The sequence below is a fragment of the Crinia signifera genome, chromosome 6 (genome assembly GCF_055691185.1).
Source record: "Crinia signifera chromosome 6, ASM5569118v1, whole genome shotgun sequence".
NCBI lineage: Eukaryota > Metazoa > Chordata > Amphibia > Anura > Myobatrachidae > Crinia > Crinia signifera.
The window spans coordinates 187,044,755-187,062,182 of record NC_139222.1 but is presented as its reverse complement, the minus strand read 5'-3'; the positions used below and the strand labels follow the sequence as shown (position 1 = coordinate 187,062,182).

Genomic DNA, 17,428 nt, shown 5'->3' with positions numbered 1-17,428 from the left:
GGGTAGTACTGTTCCCTGTAATATATGCAGTAGTGCATTACCTGAGAGGTCCATAAAGGAGTCATTTATCTGTCAGAGAGTTGAGATGTAGGTTCAGCGTCATGCAAAAAATATGTACCAGCTGGAATCTTTTCAGTAGATCTGTGTGGATATGGAACATAAAGGATTGCTCATTGCTTTCTGTGGAGTAAAGATAAGGCAGATATATGTTTATTTTATAATATATATATTTATAATATAGATTACATTTACTTACGGTCATAATTATAACAATCTGCATGTCAAAGACGTTATAAATTTGCCCAAGTTCGAATTAAATACTTTGCAATGGTGTATCAATCATCACATGCAGGGACAAAACCGAGCTCGCAAGAAAGCTCTGCGAGTCCTCTCTCTAAACTTCTCATGGTATTTTTTATTTTCAAAAAATGCCATGAGAGTGTAACCCCCTTGCTTGATGCCCCCACAAAGCTTACATTTATCTGCACCCAGAAATGGTGATTGGTGTACTCCATTCATTTGGTTTTCTGTGCTGCTGCTGTGATCAGTAAAGCATACAGTACCTGCCTAATTCTTTAATGTCCTTTCAAGGAGAAGACTGAACAGGAGACACTGCAAAATACTTTGATAGGCAGAGGCAGACTGGCTCGTCATTCTGCCCAGTCCCCAATACAGAGAATCACTTGCAGTTCATGGGTCTGGATCCAAATGACATAATTCATCATTTAGCTCAACCCCCTTCCCGCACGTCATGCGATTGCTGATGAATGTCATACCATACTGCCTGCTTCGCTGCTCTTCTGGGGCTGCAAAGGACTTACCCGAAATCCGAGGGTCTCCCGCAGTTTTCAGGAGAGTAGGTAAGTATCTAGTAAAGTGAACAGAGATGCTGATGCTTTGCAACATCTCAGCTTAGGTGGACTTTTCAGGAAGACCATTATCCCAAACACATAGGGCAGTATTCAATGAACATATTCACGGCGTGCAGCGAATCCTGTTTAGGATTCGCTGCACAGTCGCTGTGTTCCGGAGCCTCTCTGTCCCCCTGCTATCCCCCTATTCAATGAGGCAGGGGCTCGCGGACGCCGCAGGGAGCCGGAGGACAGTGGCAGGCAGGGAGATGGAAGTCTCCCTGCCTGCCCCAGAACGTATATGGGGCACATAAATAAAAATAGCATGCCCCTTCACAGAATAAAATTCCTGATTTTTTGACACCAAATGTAAAACAACAACAACTTTATTTTAAAAGTTCACTTTCCACTTCTCCATGAAAAGATGGCGATTTGCTACACGGCGAAAATCACTTAGAAAGACGGCGAAAAGTGCACGTTGAATAGGGTGATTCACTTTCTGACCCAAAAAAATCACCTTCCAACGCAAAAATAGCACAAATTTGCTGTGAAACAGGGCGAATTATCCTCATTGAATACTGCCCATAGCCAGAGACCGTTTCAATTGGTATCGGAGGAAGAAAATGAATGAAGCTGCTAGAAAGGCAGCCACTTCACCCCCTTCCCAGACTCGCCGTCAGCCGCATCACCTCTCACACCCCCCCCCTCGTAAGCAGGTGAGCACAGGGGCGCTGAATGCATGCGACTAGTTTCTCCATACTGGAGGCATCTTCAATCTGTTATTACCAGCAAAGGCTTTTATATAAAGTATTAAATGTCAGTAAACATGTTCAGTACTTTTTCCCTGTGTAACCTAATTCATGGACATCTATGGTTTATTTCTTTGTATGTGTGTATTGCATGGGTTGTTGCTGATATTTGGTGAAAATTTCATTACAAAAGCCGGGTTTTATTTATTATTATATACCGTATATATTATTATTCAAAGTACCTCTTCAATTTTCATAAACTTTTATTTATAGACTATTTACACATATAAACAACATAAATTGCGTGGTCAAAATTAATAATCCAATCGGTCTTCCAAATAACATTTAAGTAGTAGGCAGCCTTATCCGTGCATGGTGGCCTGATCAAGCGGGAAGATGCTCTGTGAGGACGGCATGGTGTTGCAATTGCATCCTGACTCTGCTCCCGCTTTACGGTGCTGTAAAGCCGGCATCGTATAGCGGGGACGAGGCTACGAATATGCGATTCACGCAAAACATGTCCCACTTGATTTACCTCCCAACAGTCCCGATTACAGTGGGACAATCCCGCTAATTCCTGCGGGCGAGGGGGTGGTTGGGGGAAAACAGTGATCAGCGCTGCTCTGCTCTACAGACAGCCGGTGATCACTGAATAGATGCCGTGTGAATGCATGTCTTCACACGGCGCCGGGTATATTGTTTTATTATTATTATTATTAAGTTGGAAATGGAAGAAAAATTGCACTTCATGGTGCATTAAAAGGAGTTTAATGGGAGAATAACAAACATCCACGGTACATAACAATAGAGCCTCGTACCAAGTAAAAACACTCTGTGGACTGGTTGCCACATGGTTTTGTAATCAAAAGCCAAAGGCAAATCTGCTCAGTCACTCTCAACAAACCTGCTGGATCTCCTGCGATAAGCCGCCACGCTGGGTTGCTGGAGGGAAACGGGGAGCCACAGCAGGGAGAGACGTGAGGAAGGTGTGCCGGCAGGTGAGCGACGTAGGCCACTACTACTACGTCCGCTTACTGAGTTTTTATGGTGCCTAGCTGTGAAAAGTTGCTGCGGGTTTCTATTTTGGACTCTGGTGTTTTGAACCATTCGTCTCAGCACAAAGGTTCCAATCAAACTGTGGAGGTGTCTTGTTTAGGCGCACATTGTTATTTTTTATTACATATTATTATTATTTTTAATTCATGTGTCAAACATAAGTTTTACACATAGGAAGCTCTAGCAAACAATGTGAAGAAGCAGGAAAGCAAGCATACGTCTTTAGATTCAGCCAGGAAAGAGCAATTCTGATCAAAGGAACAGTAGAAGGTTGTTGTGCTTTCTACTGAAAAACAAATCAGCTGAAGATATTGCATGAAGTGCTTCAGGTTCCTGTTTTTTGTCTAAACATACACCCATGTGTATAAAGTCTAGTATACAAAGGAACTTAGTGCTTGATACACCAGAATAGTGCGTAATACAAGACACAAAGATGACAAGCCTACAAGATCATTTAGATTTCCCATCATCTAATACTCTGACTCTAAAAATAGTTTGATGCACTGGCTTATCTATAATCCCCTGCCCCTGCCCGGGTTCGCACAGGGGGGTTTGTGCAAGTGCAGACCCCCACAATCGAAAACAGCAATGAATTTGGGCCCGACCGAATGGGTCCGAATTGCCCCGCATTTTCTGTTTTCACTTTTGTGTTAGGCAATACAAAATCTATGTGCTTATATTTAATTGCTTCTCAATGCACTGGCTGTAGCACAGTGGGGCTGACACATAGAGCCTGTTTTAAAAGGGTTCATTCATTTCTCCTACAGCTCTGGCAATAAAAGAGGGATTGTAAGCACAAGGGCCAATCTAAAGCCTACAACCGGAGATTGCGGTTTGTTTTTGTTTCCCCTTACCTCCTTTGTCATTTAAATTGGAAACGTTAATTGATTTGCAGGTTTTATATTATAGAGAAAATAGAGCCCCAGAAAAAAACAGCCGTAGCTACGGGTGCCGGACGTGGTCCCGACAGTCATTAACCCGACGTCGGGATCCGGACTGTTAAAACACCGACGGCCGGGTTGCCCATAGAGGGAGAATAGGTGGCAAGTGCAGCCCGCAGTGTGGCGAGCACAGCCAGCCCGCAAGGGGCTTTGTTGCGCTGGCCCCGCTGTCCGGCCAGTCGGGATCCCGACATCGGGCTAATGACTGTCGGAACCGCATACCACACCCGTAGCTACTGGCTCCTAACTTTAGTTAATGGGAGAGAGGAGTATGTTCGTAACATGCATAATGCAGCTTTAATGTTAAGTTGAATTTAAAATTTAAACAAATCTTGGCTTCGGTTTCAGATCTCTGCAGGGAGTGCGGAAGGCACTGTATATATCATGCTGACAGGCTTCTGCATTGTTCTTGGACCATGGACCATCATAAAATGTCCGCCCTCCATACAGCAGACAGTTCTATAAAACGGTCAGCTGTATAGGGGCGGACATTTTGTCATGGACCATTTTCATAGCAGAAGCAGCAGGGGAGCCGGGACCGCACCGAAGAGTAGATCTGCGTGTCCCTGCTGAGCGGAGGGTAAGGCGGCATGAGGGGGGCATGGGAGGGGGGGGCACTGCAAAATTTTGGTGGGGGGCGGAATAATTATAGCTACGCCACTGCACAGAATTTTTCCACCACTGTGTCGTGGCACAATAGTGTGCCTTGAGCTGCTTCAGGTATGCCCCAGAGATGTCCACACCAATTTACAACCACCACCACCTGTTGAGCTGTTATTCACTGGTCTCTTGTTTTCATGTGAAAGTTTTTTTTTTTTTTTGGGGAGGGGGGGGGGGGGGTCTAAAGCTATGCCTTGGCAATTTTAAAGTCTTGTTTGGTGTGCTGTGATTTTAAAAAGCAATACTATTGTTCATTCAGGTATTTCTTTATACTGTATGTCCTGTTTATTGAGTTTTGTATTTATTTTCTAAAGAAATCCACAATTCCTTGTTTCTACATTCGTAATATTTTACTGTATTGGTTCTATACTATGGAAACTTGAGCACTTGGTAGTAACCCACGGACATATGGGAAGAAATTACAATTTTCACACAGATATGGCCAAGACCTGAGTGCCATGGCTGGCGCTTGCAAGTGTATGGTTTGACCTAGCTTAAAAGTGGGTGTCCGAGGAATTGGATTAAGGCGGGCTGGAGGATGGGGTCACAAGGAAATGTGCCCTGGGTCTCCACCTTTAGAAGGCCCTCTGCTGCCTCTGACTGGATCATTATCTCTGATCGGCAAAGCTGGCAGCTACTGACACTGCTCACTGAGCTGTACTGGGCTATAGACCACTGACACTGTTTACAACCTGAGCAGTGTCAGTATAGTACAAATGCTGGAGGCACAGGCTGCAGGGGGATGCAGTTACAATCCCAGCGGTCGGAATCCCGATTGCCGAAATCTCGACACTTTCTCCCTCTATGGGTGTCCACGAAACCCATAGAGGGAGAATAAATTAGTGTGTAGAGCGTGGCGAGGTACCGGGCCCACTGCGTGGTTGAGCGGCGGGGGGGGGGGGGGTTTCGGCGGTCAGGATTCTGGCGTTGGGATTTTGAACTCCGGGATTCCCAATGCTTGGTTTTAGTACCAATCCTGCTGCAGGCAAGGAGGGAGGGCACAGTGAGATAGCTGGTGATTTGCCAGATCATGACGTAAGAAGCGAGCAGCTGAGTCACATTGGCCTCTGCAATGGGCTTGCATATCTTGTATAGAGTGAGTCAAACATTAAGTAATCAGTCCACACATCAGCATGTTTTATCTGGGGAAACAGTCTTAGGGCAGTAGGGTGAGCTCTTCTTTTTAGCAATTAAAATGGAATGGGTGGAAGGGTAGTGGCGAGGGATACATATTAAGCTTGAGAGAACGTAACTTTGTTTTGTTACCAATTAAAATTTAATGTAATAAGGGAGTTTTCTGACTGACATTTGGAGTTATATTGTATGAAGTTAAAATTGTGACTGTATGTTTGTAAGTGGGGGAAATAGTTAAAAGTGACCACACCAATGCATAGCTTACACATTGATACAGGGGGAGAGGAGAGTTTTACACATTGATTGGTTCCTGGAGAGTGTCATCATTTTATGGTTAAAATATTTAATGAAAACTGTCCACATGCCAAGATACTAATCAATAATAATTGATCACCAGAGCCAGCCCTAGCCTAAATGACGCCCTAGGCAAGATTTTGGCTGGTGCCCCCTAGCACCGCCACTAGTTCCGCCACTGACCCTGCTCCCCTTTCCCAGCACATCAACCCTCATCATAGCAGTCATCATTTTGGTGCTCCTACCAGCAATATTTTATATAGAAACAGTGCACGCGTTCGGTGCGCAGCCCAAACAGGGGTGTGTTCTTGCTGGGAAGGGGCATGGCCACCCTACAGTACCCCAAATTCAAATTATGCCACACAGTAGTGCCACTTTATTCACATTATATCATGCGATGGTGTCCCTTATTCACGTTACATCACACAGTAGTACCACTTTACCTTATGTACATTACTCCTCACATTATTCACATTATACCCTTAGAAAAAAATCCATAGAAAATATTGTATTTTAAGCATCCTCCATGGCCACACTGAAACCCAGCACAAAGCAGTGTGTGCTGGGCAGAGGAGAAGAGCTGCAGCTGCTGCTGTCACTTAAGGGGAGGGGGCCCGGGGCCCCCTCAAGGCCTTTCCATCAGACTTTGGCCTTGGTAATTTGTACTTCTCTCGGCACCCCTGATAATACCACACAGTAATGCCCCTTACACATGACACCCATTATTAATGTCCTTAGAGATGCCCTTATACACATGACACACATAATGCCCATTACACATATGTTGCACATTATTAATACCCTTATACACATGACACACATAATGCCTGTTACACATGTCGCACATTATTAATGCATTTATACATGACACACATAATGCCCCTTACACATAGGCCGAACACTATTGCACAACCAACCCACCCACAGACAGCACTCGCACAGCACTGTGACCTCTGCCTCTGCTTGGATACAGATGTTTCCTCATACATCTTGCCTCAATAGGTCATGCAGCTCCTGGCCAGTTCTGCTAACGTTGGGTGCATTTTTTGCTGATAATTCGTCTTATTTGCATTGTTATGTGACCAGGACACACAGGGAGCTTCCGATGATTAAAATGATATGCAGCATGCCTATATTCTGTGCAGGGCCGGCGCCACCACTAGGCAGCTCTAGGCATTTGCCTAGGGCGCCGGCACCTGGAGGGCGGCAGTTCGCCCCTCACCCCCAGCACTGTGGTACCTGTGTAAAAAAAACTTCCGTCCCCGCTGTTATTGTGTATAAGCTTGTCGCGCCCGGCGGGGTCCCTACAGTGAATAGAAAATAACTAGCGCTATGCGCGCAGCGTTGTTTTCTATCCACTGTAGGGACCCCGCCGGGCGCGACAAGCTTATACACAATAACAGCGCCGCAGGCTCCCCCGGCGGCACGGACACCCCTGCACGCACCAGCACTCAGCAGGGACGCCGGGGACGGAAGTTTTTTTACACAGGTACCAACCTCCCCCCCCCCCCGGCACCGGGGCGCCCCCACCCCGACTCGCCTGGGGCGCTCCGGTGCCTTGCACCGGCCCTGATTCTGTGTACGACTGTGGCTGTACCTGCATACGGAATGCTATGTTACAGTGATTTCCATGAATACACTATTTCATATGCAGATACAGCCTCACTCACACACAGAATATAGGCTTGCTGCATATCATTTTAATCAGCAGAAGCTGCTGATGCCCATAGGCCAGTGGTTCCCAAACTTTTTTGAATCACGGCACCCTAGAGTACCAGAATATTTTTAAGGGCACCCCTAAGACAAAAGTTTGTTACCAAAAATTAAAAAAAAGAATTAAAGTTGTGCTTAAATGTCATCCTTAGGTCCAGTTATATGGTGAAGAAAATGATTCACTTCTGTTTATCCACATATTTTATAATTGAAAGCCACAAGCACTGATTTTGCCTATTACATTGAACATAAATAATTTGAACTGGTTCTGGACCAACAATCTGAGGCACCCCTGCAAGTGCTCCGAGGCACCCCAGGGAGCCTAGGCGCACAGTTTGGGAACCACTGCCCTAGGCATTCCAAATGCCCTAGGCAATTGCCTAGTTTGCCTATGCCTAAGGCCGGCTCTGTTGATCACCCTCCCCCTAACCTTATTCCACAGCACATTGACTCACCCTTCTGTGTCACCCCTATTTGACAACACCTCCCTTCTAGATTGCAAACTCTCAGCTCTCACAAGCAGAGCCATCTTCCCTCAAGTATACTTTCCCAGCTGCACTGTTATCACCCCCCCTTATTGTAACTCCCTCTCTCTCTATCTCTCATGAAATGATAATGTTATGATACTACTTCTAGACCCCCTGTTTTAGTTGCCCTGGGCCCAACAAAAGTCTTAATCCAGCTAAAATCTTGCCTAGGGCACCAACTGCTCGCCGGGTCCTTTAGCATATGATGTATCGTATGTGACCTTAGTGCTGGTGGATCCTGCCGGATCTGATAAATCTTACGTGTAGCATTTGCATTCTCCTGATATGATGCGCACAGAACCACGCTTCAAATCGTAAGCGGAGGTTAGACAAATACGATTTGGGCACTTTTCAACACATTTCTCGGCCTGATGATGTTCAAACTGGACATTCATAGACGGGTTTACAACTTTACAGATAAGCAAATCTGCATAATAACAATTCTAATGCTCATATTTCAGAATTATGTAGGGAACAAAAATGTGAGAAGTAGATTATTTGGCAGTCTTGTTACATCCGATCACCCAAGTGTTAAATGTCTGCCGCTCTCTTTGAACTTGATTTAATTCTATAATTTTTGTTAATAAAATTATACATAAAATTATACATACCGTATATACTTGAGTATAAGTCGATCCGAAGATAAGCCGAGGCACCTAATTGTACAACAAAAAAACTGGGAAAACTCAATGGCATGTATTCAATGCCGGTGCGAGCGGCCGGCGAGGGGGTTAAACTGCGAGGATCACAGAAAACCAGTGATCCTCGCAGTTTAACCCCCGCGCCGGCCACTCGCACTATGCAACGTTCCGGGGGAATCCTCGCAGTCACAGAACGGCGAGGATTCCCCTAAACTGCGAGAGCCGCGGCTAGTGCAGCAAACTCGCTGTAATTCGCCTCGATTCTCGCAGCTTTTGGAGGCACATACGCCAATTCTCCCTCGCTCAAAAAAACGGAGCGAGGGGGAATTTGCGTATGAGGGGGGGTCAGTTGAATACTGACAGGGTGAGCGGTGACTGCGAGCAAAAAGTCCTGCTCGCAGTCACCGCTCGCCCACGGCATTGAATATATGCCATTGACTCAAGTGGGACCCTCACTCGAGTATAAGCCGAGGGGGCTTTTTCAGCATAAAAAATGTTCTGAAAAAGTAGGCTTATACTCGATTATATATGGTATATCAAGTATCTCTGCAAAGCTCTAATACAGTATAAGCTGACAAAGGGCGGTGCTGGCTGAAGATATGCCAAGCTTGGCATACAAAGATTTCAGCCATTGTAAGACAATTCTTCCTTATGTTGCAAGAACAATAAGCTGTCTCATTACTAGACATGCAAGGAACCCAGTGCTAACGACTTGTGGAGTTGTAGAAAATAAGGATATTCTAGTAAAAAGGTCCTTATGTAAAAAAAAATATATATATTTTTTTACTAAATTATAAAGGGACGATATACAGTAGGTTACCTGTTTTGTTGTCAATTTGAACACTGTAATCTGTTTTTACCCTTGACAGCAGATTATGGGGGGTAATTAATATGTGCCAATATTTCCGACAGTTGGAAATATCGGCACACACCTATTCTCTCAGATTTTTTTCGCCATATTTCGCCTATGTAGATTCGACATTTAAAAAAAGTTAAATCTGCATTGTTGTTTCAAATACACATGGATCAGTGAGTTTTCGCCAATCCACTTGTTTTCCATCTGTTGGAATGTTTCCAACAGGCTTAGATTGAAAGCTTTGTTCAAACTGGCCAATATATCCAACTGTCGGAAATGTTCTGAGACGGAAAAAGAGATTGAATAACTTTTTTATTGCAATTCAACTGTACTTTGCAATTTCTCCCCTTCTATGTGGTGCAGATAGAATTAGATTTGGTGAGTTATTTTGTTTCTGTGCAGGGTAAATACTGACTGCTTTATTTTTACACTGCAATATAGATCTCACTTTGAAGAAAAACCCCACCCAAATCTAATTCTCTCTGCACATGCTACATCTGCCCCACCTGCAGTGCACATGGTTTTGTCCAGCTAAGAACGAATTTTCCTCTAAGAGTGAACTAGAATAAGGCCCCGAGTCCCGTCGCTACCATGCGAGGAGATGTGTAATGAAGACAAGACCCCGGCCATCGAATAATTTCTCCTGCCTTCGCAAATCACAGTCAGCCACCCGCCCCTGGCACTTAATGCCAACCGCATACTCCTGGGAGTACCCAGTATTTTCATGGGGTGTCCATGAAATCCTCGCCATTCCCATGGACGACACCCGTCCCCGACCCGGCTTCCGGCGACTGGTTCCTATGCAAATCGCCAAAGCCGTTTGCAAAGGGGACCTGCACATGTGCGTAAAATACCATGCACAGTCCTCCAACCATCGGAACGGGACCGAATTCACCCCGTTCTGAGGGAATTAGAATCAACCAGATAGAGCCTAAAGCATAAAGGTTAAACTAGGGAACAGATGTTGGCATTATTGAAGTGCTCGATTTTGCTAATAGATGAAAATTATTTTGTTGTTGTCCAGTATTTCATGTTATGGTTTTTTAAACAATCAGTGTTCATTGATTGAAAACAACATTATTGTCAGGCTTTCAAGCATTTGCATATTAACTATAAAGCAATGAAAATAGGTGACTAAATTATCAAATAATGGGGGGTATCCTACAAGCCACAATCATATTTCTCACAAACAAAAATGCCATAAATAATTATCGCTCCTTCATAGGGTAATGGTGTGTACACACGGCAGATATGCTGTGCTATGCAAAACCCTCGCATAGCCGGGCATGCATTTAGTGGCACAATTTAGACTATATAGTGCAGATCTGCACTATATAGTCTTGCCTGCCTTCACTATTTGGCTGCCGTTTTGTGCTCACACAGGAGCGCGCATCGGCAGCGCTTTGGGCTCGCAAGCCCTAAAAAAACACACAATCACCATGCGATATGGCTTCCGATGTTCACTATATCGGCAACATCAGAAGCCATGCGTGTGTACACACTATTACAATCAAATATAAAAAATAAAATAAAAAATAAGTTGAGTCCATTACTGAAAAAAAAGGAAAAGTATTTCATTATTTATTCAGATTTTGAGATATGTAGCAAACATATTGTATTCAGTACACTTTACCATGCCCATTACCCACCTGATGATTCCATTACCGCCCAGAAACTACCAAAATGAATCACTGTTCTTCTTAATTAAAAGAATGAGGGATAGACAGTCACTTATATATTGGAAGACTATATACTGTATATTTTGGGGGGTATTAATACATTTGCATTATTGCAATTTTGACAATTGGTGTATGACAGATCAATTCAGCCATTATCTATCCCTCATTCTTTTAATTAAGAAGCGCAGTGACTCATTTTGGTAGTTTCTGGTAGTTTACCCAATTATCCCACATTAAGTAGACATTGGAGTTTAACCTGGAATGTGTATGTACAGACCCGTTCTACTTCTTTCAGACCGCAAACCCGTGTCCGACCCTGCATTTTAAACACGGGTTTGTCCTTGCGGAGAGCAGTGTCATACCCCTTTCACACTGCACTTTAACCCAGGTTTTCCTAGGATTGGTGCTTACACACTGAACCCGGGTCCGTGCTTTAAAACCTATGTGTGTCATTAAAAATTTACTTTTTTTCTGGCTCACAGTAATGATGTCACAAAGGAAATAAAAGTGAGGGGCGGAGATTGTTCACAGCATTGCAGCAGCAGAAGCAGCAGCAGCATGGCAGACTTCTCTGACCTCATGGATGTTTGTGCTTTGATTCTGTGTGATTCAGGTGTTAGCATGCAGCAGAGTGTCACACTTCCATAGTGTCCATATTGCTGGAAAGCAGGCTTCCAAAGTGGGTAACATCAGGCTGTAAGTGTGGATGGTGCCTGTGTCCCGTGGTCCGCAGCTCCAGCGTGCTGCTTGATGATTTCCGGGGTCAGACTGCTGACCTCACAGAAATCCACCAATAGCGGCACTTCATAAACAGCAGTGTCGGATGACACGGGTCGGGGCCTTTCTGACATATAGACACGTGTTAGAGCCGTGTCTGACCCTGGTAAAGACCAGGGTTCAAAAGCCGTGTTGTTGAACACGGGTTTTCTGAGCGTGGCGCTTTCAAACCGCACCGTGACCCGTGTTTAGGCCCCGCGAACACGGCAATTAGCCGTGTTTGGAGTGCGGTCTGAAAGCGGTATCAGTCTACTGCAACTGTGAATACTAATTTATCTACAGTATATTTTTTTTAGCAATAGCTCCAAACTTACTGCTGTTGATTCCATTACCACAGCATGCATTGTATAAAAAAATTGCGCAAGATGCAAACGTGCAACCCACTCCTAATTGAATTCCCTGCTATAAGTAGCTGGCTGCCTTTCAATCCAACAATGCTAGCAGGTACATATAGTTATTTGAGCTTTGTAAGCCGATTCACACTACAAATCACAGGTGAAAACTACTACAGAGTTCAATTATCATGAAGCTTTTTACGTTGCAGAGTTTCCTGTGGATTTGCAAAACATCCTTTTCCATCCCCCTATAACATGAGCATGACCTTGAGTATCCTGGAACTTTTTTTTAACCCAATTGACTTTGGAGCTCCTCAGTGCATGCTGTTTGGTTGTCGGGCGTCTGGCAGCGCAGTACGCAGGCTGGCTTCAGGCTCCAATATGGCTGCACCCTGTAGGAAAACTAAACTTAAACATGCATGGAGCCGGCTGCAGCTCTGACAGGTGTGCGGGCGGCAACATACCTTTGTGCGCTCGGGTGTAATGTCTGTGCGTGCACACCTTAGAGCAGGCATGTCCAAACTATGGCCCTCCAGCTGTTGTGAAACTACAAGTCCCATCATGCCTTGCTGCAGTTTTGCTATTAGGGAATGCTAAAACTATTGCAAGGCATGCTGGGACATGTAGTTTCAAAACAGCTGGAGGGCTACAGTTTGGACATGCCTGCCTTAGAGGGAACACTGGGGCAGATGTATTAAGCTTGGCAAAGAGATAAACTAGAGTTAACGTGGAAGGAGATAAAGCACCAGCCAATCAGCTGTGTTTGAAATATGACAGTTGGGAGTTGATTGGCTAGTGCATTATCTCCTTCCACTTTATCTCCAGTTTATCTCTTCACCAGGCTTAATACATCTGCCCCACTGCCCCTCACCCCAACCAGCCAACACAAAACTGTGATGAATGTGTTGTGTATCTCACATTTACATGAGAAAAATATGGTATATAAATAGTAGCCACAACCAGAAACTTACTATGCAAAATGATGTATTCAGCTACAGCTGAAAATTTGTGGCAGACTAACTTATCAGCTGCACATCAAATGCAGCAAAGCAATTATCTGTTCTAAGAGCAATCACAAGTTTTGGTATCAGTGTGAGACATCATAACCGCCACATCCTAAAAATAAATACATTTTAATATATATTTGTGGCTCAATGTACATTTATGTGTGACCAGACCCTGTTGTGTTCCTTTCTACCTGTATGTATTTATTTATTTATTGACATAAAGTGAAGCATATTCCATTGTCCTTTACAATTTGGAACAAAACTGTAAAGATAAAAAGTGGAGATAAAGTAGAAGGAGATAATGCACAGCCAATCAACTCCCAACTGTCATATTTCAAACATAGCTGATTGGCTAGTGCAAATCCTTCCACTTTATCTCCACTTTATCTCTTCACAAGGCTAAATACATCTGCCCCAGTCAGAGAGGTGAAAGGGTCCTGCTCACAAGCAGAATGCAGCTCAGACCAAACTAAAGGCCCCCATACACTAGGGCGACTTGTCCTTAGGATAAGTCGCCCCCGACTTCCCCCTGAGCTTCCCCGGCTGCTCCCCGGGGGAGCTTGATTAGATTGGCACTTGATGTGCCATTTTTTACATGTGATAAATCGTCTCGATCAATCACAGGCCGCCCATTCATTGTATGGGTTTTTTCTTTTTGTATTCAGTGCTGACAGCTCCCGGCTCCCCCCGCCCGGCTCTATGCCGCCTGTGTCCCTCGCAGCGTCCCCAGCCCCCCCTGCTCCCTCCACCGCCGCACCGCCCCACTAGGTCCCAAGTCGGGTGGTCGGACGTGCAGCAGGTCCGACCACCCGACGCAGATCCGATGCGCACGGGACCGCGCATCGGATCTGAGGGGACATCAAAACTAGCCGATTTTGGTCCGATTTAGGCCAGATCCGACTGATCTGGCCTAAATCTGACCAAAATCGGCTAGTGTATGGGGGCCTTTAATATTAATAATTAATCCAAATGAGAAGCGCAGAGGCCATTCAGGTAATGGTCATTGGGTCAACCACTGAAGGCCAACAGGACTTGGGTCGACCGGGTTGGACGGTTCGACACAAACATTAGGTTGACAAGAGCAAGGTCGAAGTAAGTTTTTCACGTTTTTTTTTGTCCCGAATGTTGACAGTCACACCGTTGTGGATAGTTGGGCATGAAATACCACCTGTCGGCACATGGCTCAAAAAACAACAACTCATGTTGACATTTTGATTGTCAACTTAATTCTTTTGTCGACCTTCGAACTCTGTTGACTTATTTCAGGTGTTGACCTATTTCAGTGGTCTACCAAATGCATGTCGGCCCCAATAGAGTCGACCCAGTGACCACATCCGGAACATTCATGCTACTATTCAGTCCAACACAGGGAGTGCACATCTCACCACATACATGGAAAATAAATGCTCAATGAAACGAAACAGGTAAATCAGCAAGAAGCAATGGGTTCTTAAGCTTACTTAAAGACCAGTTTATTACACAAACGGTAGAAACTCCAACTCGTGATGAGGCACTCTTGGACTTAGTATTAACAAATAACACAGACTTAGTTTCAAACACAAAAGTAATTTAACAATTAGGGAACAGTGATCACAATATGGTTTCACTGGAAATCAACTTCAGTAAATTACATCAAAAAGGTTCTGCAAAAATACTAAACTTCAGAAAAGCGAACTTTGAATTATTCAGGGAAGCACTAACAGGAATTGGGTGGAAAACGGTTATGGAGGGAGAAAATGCAGAGGAAATGTGGGATACTCTAAAAAAGGTGCTTGATTCACTAACTATTGAATACATTCCTAAAGTAACTAAAGGTAAATTCAACAAAAAAAAGCCACCATGGTTGGTCAAAGAAGTAAGGTCCGCTATCAACAATAAAACCAGAGCCTTTAAATTCTATAAAAATAACTTGAATGAGGAGGCGTTCGCAAAATACAAAGAATCAAACAAAACTTGTAAAGGGGTAATCCAGGGGTTCCCAAAGTTTTTTAATCACGGCACCCAGAAGTATCAGAAATGGTTTTGCGGCACCCCTAGGCTAAAGGTTTCTTATTGAGAAAGTCAGAAACAAACATTAAGTTTAAATAAATGATGTTTCTTTCTCATCCTTAGCATCAGTTATGTGGTAATGTACCGGATTCACTTCTGTTTGTCCACAATTTGACTATTATAATGGACATAAATAACTTTAATTGGTCCTGGACCACCAACTCAGGGCACCCTTGCAAGTCCTCCAAGGCACCCCAGGGTGCCACGGCACACAGTTTGGGAACCACTGGGGTAATCAAAGCAGCTAAAATATTATATGAAGAGTGCATAAGCATAGCCACTGAAAGCAAAACCAACCCAAAGAAGTTTTTTAAATACATAAATAGTAAACGTTTAATTAAGGAAAACATAGGCCCACTAACTGATACTAGTGGAAAAAGTGTTACTGAGGACAAAGGAAAAGCAAAACTGTTAAATGAGTTCTTCTCATCAGTATTTACTAAGGGAGAGCAGACTGTGGAACGAACATTTACCACAAACGGGACAAATAAGCCAGATCTCATTGTGGATTTCACGCCAAAGGAAATAATACTGAGGCTAAGCAAACTCAAAACAAATAAATCACCAGGGCCAGATGGGATTCATCCGAGGGTATTAATGGAATTAAGGGATGAACTAGCTACCCCCCTACATTATATCTTTAGCAAGTCACTATCGTCAGGTATAGTACCAAAAGATTGGAGAATAGCAGAGGTAGTGCCAATATTCAAAAAAGGAAGATCCCTCTAATTACAGACCCGTTAGTTTAACATCAATTGTGGGTAAACTATTTGAAGGATTTTTAAGGGATGGTATCCAGTATTTAGATCATCACCGTCTACTTAGTTCTAACCAACATGGGTTCGTGAAAAATCGTTCATGCCAAACTAATCTACTAGGGTTCTATGAAGAGGTTAGCAAAAACCTCGATAATGGAAATGCTGTAGATGTGATTTTCCTAGATTTCGCTAAAGCATTTGATACTGTCCCACACAAGAGATTGATTAATAAAATGGAGAACCTAGGATTGGGGGAAAATATCTGCAGATGGGTAGGGAATTGGCTATGTAATATAGAACAAAGAGTGGTTGTGAATGGTGCCGTATCAGATATGATACCGGTACTAAGTGGAGTGCCCCAGGGTTCGGTTTTGGGGCCCATTTTATTTAATATTTTTATTAACGATATTGGGATAGGGTTACTCAGCAATGTATCCATCTTTGCGGACGATACAAAACTTAGCAAAGTCATCAAATCATCAGAAGATGTCACCATGCTTCAAAATGATCTTGCAATTCTAGATGAGTGGGCAAAAAAATGGAAGATGAGGTTCAATGTAGATAAATGTAAGGTTATGCACCTTGGGAGACACAACCAGTGTGCAAGTTACAACCTTAGCTGAGAGGAACTGGGTAATTCCATACTTGAAAAGGATCTAGGAGTCCAAATAGACAGCAAACTGGGATGTAGTGCCCATTGTAATGTAGCTACAAAAAAGGCCAACAAAATTCTGGCATGTATTAAGAGGGGAATGGAAACTAGGGACTCAAGGGTAATTATGCCACTATATAAAGCATTGGTGAGACCACACCTCGAGTACGGAGTACAGTTCTGGGCCCCACACTATAAAAAGGACATCATAGAATTAGAAAAAGTCCAAAGGCGAGCAACAAAGCTTATTAGGGGAATGGAGAATTTAAGCTACGGGGAGAGATTAAGCAATTTGGGACTATTTACATTAGAAAAGAGATGTTTAAGGGGGGACATGCTCAACATGTACAAGTATATCAAGGGCCAATATAAGGAACTATCACACACCCTCTTTTCTACTAGAAAGGAATCTAGGACACGAGTGCATGAGTATAGATTAGAAGAAAAAAGATTTCATTCAGCTAGTAGAAAGAATTTCTTTACGGTCAGAACAGTCAAACTCTGGAACTCTCTTCCCAGAGAGGTGGTAACGGCTGGCTCATTAAATGCGTTCAAGGCAAAGTTGGACAAACATTTACTGGAGAAAAACATCCATGGGTACAAATAAGAAATATAATGTGTCTGTAAAATACCAGAACCTACCAAATCAGCAATGGATATCTATACCAGGTTGAACTAGATGGACGCAAGTCTTTTTTCAGCCTTAACTACTATGTAACTATGTAATGTGTAATAATAGTGCTCAGTGT

The 17,428-nt window shown here is 43.8% G+C and overlaps 1 protein-coding gene across 8 annotated transcripts in view; it reads right to left on the bottom strand.

The window, feature by feature from the left end:
• Positions 1-17,428, bottom strand: part of PIK3R6 (phosphoinositide-3-kinase regulatory subunit 6) — a 77,364-nt gene that overhangs the window by 27,409 nt on the left and 32,527 nt on the right. For 5 of the 8 annotated variants that reach the window (XM_083148410.1, XM_083148408.1, XM_083148416.1 and 2 more), the window contains one exon: positions 42-180. In XM_083148410.1, coding sequence (XP_083004536.1) covers positions 42-54 — 13 coding nt within the window. In that variant the 5' untranslated portion in view covers positions 55-180. The remainder of the gene's footprint in view (positions 1-41; positions 181-17,428) is intronic. The other 3 variants (XM_083148415.1, XM_083148413.1, XM_083148414.1) reach the window with 1 other exon arrangement.